The sequence below is a fragment of the Pterocles gutturalis genome, unplaced genomic scaffold (assembly GCF_000699245.1).
Source record: "Pterocles gutturalis isolate BGI_N339 unplaced genomic scaffold, ASM69924v1 Scaffold47239, whole genome shotgun sequence".
Lineage (NCBI taxonomy): Eukaryota > Metazoa > Chordata > Aves > Pterocliformes > Pteroclidae > Pterocles > Pterocles gutturalis.
The window spans coordinates 1-6,447 of NW_010132431.1; the positions used below are offsets into that span (position 1 = coordinate 1).

At 45.6% G+C, this 6,447-nt stretch overlaps 1 protein-coding gene across 1 annotated transcript; it reads left to right on the plus strand.

Annotated features, from left to right (window-relative positions):
• Window positions 1-321: 321 nt before the first annotated feature.
• PIGX (phosphatidylinositol glycan anchor biosynthesis, class X) lies at window positions 322-4,726 on the plus strand (the record flags this gene model as incomplete). Its single annotated transcript, XM_010080887.1, is given in 7 exon segments — window positions 322-402; window positions 404-455; window positions 457-554; window positions 937-1,078; window positions 2,028-2,241; window positions 3,458-3,558; window positions 4,583-4,726. Coding segments are annotated over 7 exon segments (832 nt in total), but the record flags the coding sequence as incomplete, so codon positions are not given.
• Between the last annotated feature and the right edge of the window lie 1,721 nt (window positions 4,727-6,447).

The following is a 6,447-nucleotide window of genomic DNA, read 5'->3' on the forward strand; positions in this document are numbered from 1 at the left end:
CACTCCCTTCCCACTGAAATAGTCTCTTCTCATATGAAATTAATAATTTTTGATTTTCCGGATTAGATGTCTGAAAAACAGCTGCGATGCCTTCTGCAAAATTTCATATTGAGCCGACGTGGCTTTGCTTTAGGTCTCCCAGGATTGATACAGAAATAGGAGACGAGGAGTCCCACCTGGGGTAGGGGTTGCAGTGGGGAAAGTGGGGCTGATTACAGAGTCCACAGTAGAAACCAAAGTGTGCTTTTGCAAGTTGCTCTGCTGGGAGAAAAGAGAGATTTTGGCCGTTGTGGTAGCTGGAGCTTGGTGTTCTGCTGACAGAACGGCTGTTGGTTGCACTGAACTGAAATACTGCTTCCCTTCTGCCGTGAGAGGGTTTGCAGAGGATGTGTTCGCAGGTTTATACGACTTTGTGAAGGATGTCTGCCTGCGTAATGACAGGTGTGCTGCACTGTAAACACCATCACTCGTTCGTTCTGTGTTACCTTAGATGTGCAGGCCGCCTGTCAGGACGCCACTGTCACGCAGGAGCTCCTGAAAGAGGGGTTTCACAGGTGAGTTGTCACCCTGGCATTGCATCAGAATAATTTCGCGTGTGAAGAAGTTTCTCTCCTAATCTGTAGCTGTACCAGCTCCCTGAGCGGTGATCCACAGGCACGAGGAGTGTACCAGCACCACGAAGTGTTTAACGACTACAAGCCAGAGGGGAGGAAGAACAGGATCTGCGTGGGGGCTGTTGGTAGTTCTGAGAAGTTAACAAAGAAGTGAAACTTCATTTTGGTCTTGGGTGTGGAGTCAGGGTGAACTATCTCTTCCTCCCTGGAGAAGGACAGCATGGCTCAACAGGGAACTTTGCAGCATGTAGTACGCGAGAGCTGCGTCTAATCTCTGCGCGTTTGAGATGATGAAAGTTTTGCTTCTGTTGCTTGTTTGAAGGGACCTGCTGGTGAAGGTAGAACTTGGTGGAGCCAGGGAGGATGCAGGAGGATGCGCAGTGGCAGCTAGAACTCGTCTTCCATCAGGAATCTACGTGGATCCCTACGAGCTGGCATCGCTGCAGCAGCACAATTTAACAAAGGTAACGACCCCAGAGCTCTGGCAGTTACGCACAAAGACCGCATGTGCGCAGGAAGTTGTGATCTCTCCTCATTATCTGGCTCGATGAACCAAGGTGATTAATTCCTTTTCCTGGAAGGAGATGCTGCACAGTATCATCTTTGTGACATCTCGTATCTCTCAGCTTGAGCAGCATCACCTGGTGCGGGGTGTTTTGTGCAATTTGTGTAGAAAACATTCTACACCTCAGTGTAAGGTGAGCCACTGCTCCTCTGCCCGGCCCTGGATGAACAGCTCTGGTAAAAGCTCATTCCGGCGGCGGAGACAGAAGGTTAAGCCCCACAGAAGAGGTGGTGGTGGGCTTGGAGTAGCGTGTGCACATCTGGGCTGAGTAGCTTCGCACCTTTGTTTTCATCAGAGCTTTCTGTGTTGCTTTCCAGTGTTTGCTTTGCGTTTTGGGTGGAGAGATGTGGTAAGGCAGGGGATTTAAGGTAACCTCCTCAGGTGCTTAGGTTGGGTAAAATGTACAGAGGCAAAGACTCTGGGCAGCTTGTGCTGTTGGGATGTTTGCAAGCGCGAGTGTGGCCGTGCTTGTAAGCGTCATTAAGCTAATGCCCATTAGATTTGGCTATAGGCATGGCTGCGCTGTAAACTTTACATACGTGAGAATGACTCATTGGAGAGAGACTGGAAAAGTTCTTCTGGAACAACTTTAAGGACAGAATTTCCAACCTGATCTTCCTGACCACGAAATCAGGCTTGGTGTTAGACAACAGAATGAGGAAATAGTTTTTCCTTCTGGTGCTGCAGTTGGCACCAGGCCACCACAGCAGACAGTGGCCTCTTAAATCCCAGAATCATACACAAAAAGTTCATTTTATTTTTTTTTCTCATTTTCATTTTTTTTTCCTGCATCCCGCCCTTGTGTCCATTCTGATCGTGACCACATGTGTATCTTTCTCCACTTGCAGGCAGTGTTAATTCCTGATGTCGTTGATGTGGAGGCTCCCGAGTACTTAGCCACAGATCTTCTTGTTCTCCTGTACCTGAACCCTGACCCTCGGTGCTCTCGCTGTTTTCAAGCTGCCTTGCCTGTGCACGGGCGGTACCACCGGCCAGCGGAAGAGAGCGAGGAAGTGTTGGTTGTTCTGAAGAGCCCAGAAGTACTGGTCTGCTGCTGTGACAGTGAGGTTCTTGTTACATGTTCCTTTGAGGGGAGAGGAATAACCGTGAGCTTGGAATCTGGTTCTGTGTTTGTCATCTGGAGATGGAGCTCTTGTGTGAGCATGAGGGAAAGACAGCAGCCCTGATAAAGATCACGTTGTCTTCCTCTTTGAGTGCTGCTGCTGCCTGACCAAAGACAGATTAATTGTCAATAGACTTCTTGGTGTTGCGCTGGTGCTGCTGTACGCTTGTACTGGAGGTGTTGGCAGTTGGTCTGTCGCAGTCCCGGCAGGGCCCAGTCGCTCAGACCGTGTTTTCACAGTGTTTCTCTTGGCAGCTGAAGCCATGCGTGGCAAATTTAATATTCACTATCAGCTATTTAGAGTAATCAAAAGTATTCTGCGGGTTTCTAGCACTTCCTTCCTGCATTCCCTATATATAAGGGAGGAATGTAGAAAACTGTGCCTGAAGGTTAGAATGGTTGGTGTCTCAGCCTCCTGTGAAAGAAGAACCCGATATCCACTGACAATGAATATTAAGCTATATGAACAATGAAATCCTCCTTTTTGCTGCAAATTGTATTTCCTTTCACAAAACCATTCTTGCTAGCTGCCAAGTCAAATGTGCTAATGATTCCCAGCTCCTTTGTCTTCAGTTGCACATTGGTTTTCTGGGATAAACTTCGGAGCAGGGAAAACTGTCTGGTCAATTGAAAAAGGGGTGTAAAATCTTCCCATTTTTCTGCCCCATTTACTACTTACGAGCAGGAAAACGTATTTATTACTAACATGAAAACATTTAAAGTATTGGGGGAGAGTTCCTGCCTGTCCCAACAGGAGGCCAACAAGGAGAAATGGAAGAATGACTTCTGTGTTTTGGGGGAAGAGAAATTATAAGTATATGGCTACAGTTGAGGGTTCTGCAGGCCAGTGATGAATTCTTTGCTCTGTTAAGGCCAGAAGGGCCAAGATACCACACGGGTGAGAGTCCTCCTTGGGTACCCAGTGTATCAGAAAGGGAAGAGTTGCAAAGGTCGTGAAAAGGAGTGCCCAGCGCTGCATTGTGCAGCGTGCAGGTTAGCTGGCACGTTGTTGTCAGTGCTGTTTCACCTGTTGGCTTTTAGGGAGTAGATTCTGTCTCGCTGTTGTGAAGGAAAGATACCTCACTTGGAAAAGTATTGTAGGCTGTATTGCTTCATCCCGTCTGGATCCTGCTGATGCATTCATGTCTTCCGTAGATCACCTCTCAGCAGAGTGTTGGAAGCCTGCTGAAGTGGAAGCTCCCTGTCCAGGAAAAAATGTCAGCCCTTGTCAGTGGTACAGCGTAATGCACAAACCTGTGAGTTCTTGTTGGAATTCTTGGTTCTCTCTTTTTTTTTTCTCTGTGACTGGCAACTTCCATAGCACAGGAACTAATCAGTAAAAGACTATCTGTGTGATTCCCCCTTAGGGAGGCCCCCTTCTTCCTTTCTGACCGGCCTTCATCAGGTGTTCTCCTGGCCTTCTGACATGCTGGTACTCACTCTGTGCTCTTCTCTTCCTTTTTTTGGGGCTGCTGTCCTCACCCTTTTTTTTTTTTTTTTTTCCTTAAGAGTTTACTTGGAATTCTAGGATATAATTGGCACTGGTCAAATGAAGAAAAGTCTTTATGACATAGGTGCTTCAGAGGAGTGGCAAAGTGGAAAACTACTTTATGATTTTAACTAACGGAGGGATAAAGCCTCAAAGACTGAAGGAACATCATCTTAAAAAAAGGCCACTCTGTTTGTTTGGTTGTTATCTGATTGGCTAAGTATCTAGCAAAAGATGAAGTTTCTTTATTCTGTGTTCAAAACGAAGGAAAGCTGGAACTTTAGTGTGGTCAACAACTGCCTTCGATACTTGAAAGGGTTGCAGTAGCATAGAGATTCAGAAATAAGACTAATTTGTCTCGTAACAGATCTGTTGTTTTTGTAACACACATGTCTTCCTATATTTAAGATACCTGCAGACATCTGGGATATCTGCAGCTCTTGTCCAAAAACATTTTGGAGCTTCCTGCATCACAGAGAAACCAAATAGTTAGCCTTGGAGACAACTGGCTCCTCGGTCATCTGTGAAATGCTCATTCTGAGAGCTGCTCTCTTCAGTGCTGTATTACAAACATTTCTGTGAGGGCAAACCTGCAGAGGATATAAATGGCTACCATTTAAAATGCTAGCAGATAAATTTATTGAGCTTTGTACTGCAGGGCAAGCTGGCACTCTGCTGTAAATTGAAAGGTTGTGGCTAGTTAAATAGTGACCTGGTTACTAATCCTCTAAGCTGCAGTCAAAAAGCAATAGCTTGTTAAATGTGTGTAATCCACTTCTTTTTCTTTGTAGGCATATGAGGAATCAGTTCTGCAGGTTCCAGTGGGGCTCAGGCAACACAGTTCCTTCGTGTGTGTTGTGACTCTTCTTGTCACGGTGCTCTGTTCCAGTCTGATTCTTGCAGCTGTGTGCAACAACAGACACTTCTCCCTGTGACCTGCTCAGAATAAAGAAATACAGAATGACTGACCTCCATCCAGCAAAACTCGCTGAATCAGCTTCCTTAAATGAATCCTACTCTACTGCTATTTAAATATTGATATTGTGCAAGGGTCCTGTAATGGGCCTAATTCTTACAAACACCTTTCACACACCAGAAGACTGTTTCAGTGCGTTGTTGAGAGACAAAAGCAGATGGAGGGTAGGAATAGCGCTGCAGAAAGCTGAAAGGACTGCCACAGGCAATGCAGCAAGAGTCAGGAGTAGAGTCTCGGTCTCCGATTCCCTGCCCCTGACCCAGAGCCTGCTTTGACTACAGTGCTGCCTCTTGCAGAGGTGTTGGGATTTCTTGAATTTAAACCAACAGACTTGGGGATTGGTTATTAAGGGTATGAAAAACATTATCTAGTCATTAAAGTTTCTGAATTTTAAGCTTGTTGTCCAGATGGGTTATGTATGAATTTGTGAAGAGACATTCTGTGCTTGCCTGTGACAGGAGAAGGCTTAAATAATCTCTCACTTTCTAATAACTGGGAGGGATTAGCTGGTCTTGGCTGAATTAGTCAAGAGTTGAAAGAGTTTAGAAAATTTGAAAGAAATTTCACCCTATTTCAGAAGCCGAAAGAGCAACCCTTGGAAGAGGAAAGCTGGTAAAAAGATACTAACTAGAAGCAAATATTTAGAAGACTTGCATTCAGCCATCAGACCAGTTGATAAATACGAGGAAGTGGAGGGGAGATTATCTAATGGAAAACCTGAGTTGCTCTGGACTGACAGAAGAGCTTGGTTGCTGTTTCTCGTTGTCAGTAGGTGGCATTGTGACCTTATGGTAACTCCTGGGGACTGTTGGTGGAGAAAATAGATTTTATTCTCTCTAAACTGAGAGTAAGTTATAAAAGCAGGTGATTTTGGGGAGTATGTGTGTGTGAAGGGGATGAACGAAAATGCTGGTTTTCAAATTCTGTCCTCCTTTTGAGGGCTCTGTGTGCAGCTGAGACTTCTTATCATCAGAATTGGCCTTTCATTGCTGTCCAGCTGTAGCTTCAGGATCCCTTGGGCATCTTTCTTCTGCTTCTGCTGGAATTAACAGAGAGCTCGTCTTGTGACTTCGCCCACGACAGGTTGGCAAGTGCTCTGACACTGGGCTCTTGTTTTCCCTTGACTGTGCTGAATGATGATGGCTGTGCCAGTACTTCTTCCGCTACCTCAGAGGAGTCATGCACTGCATCTGCTTGGGGGAAGGGAGAAACTAAAGGAGAACAATAGCAGAGGGATTTGTCGGCCTGTTTAACCACATCAGCCCAGCAGGGCTGTGGACCAGCATTGTGGTGCTTGTCTCCAAGTGGGATTTTTTTAATTCCCAGCGTTGAGTTTGTTCTTGTGCTCTCTCTCAGGCAGGTAAGTAATTGTGTGTTGCAGTCTGACTCTTGGAATCTGACATCCCAGATTGTCACTCAGCCCTGCTGAGTCTCCCCAGGTCTTTATCGCCTCAAAGCTCCCAGATAACATCAAATAATACCAGTTGAAAATCACAGGTTGAATTCCTTAGCTAAAGCAAGCTGCCTGATATCACAGCCTAGTGAAAGGAAATGGTAATATCCTTTGTACAAACAAGGAAGAATACTGCAAGTACCAAAAATATCTAAGTGGATGATTTGGAAATCTGTACAAGTGAGGATGTGAGAATGGAAACCCACATTAGTGGTAAGATGTTGTAG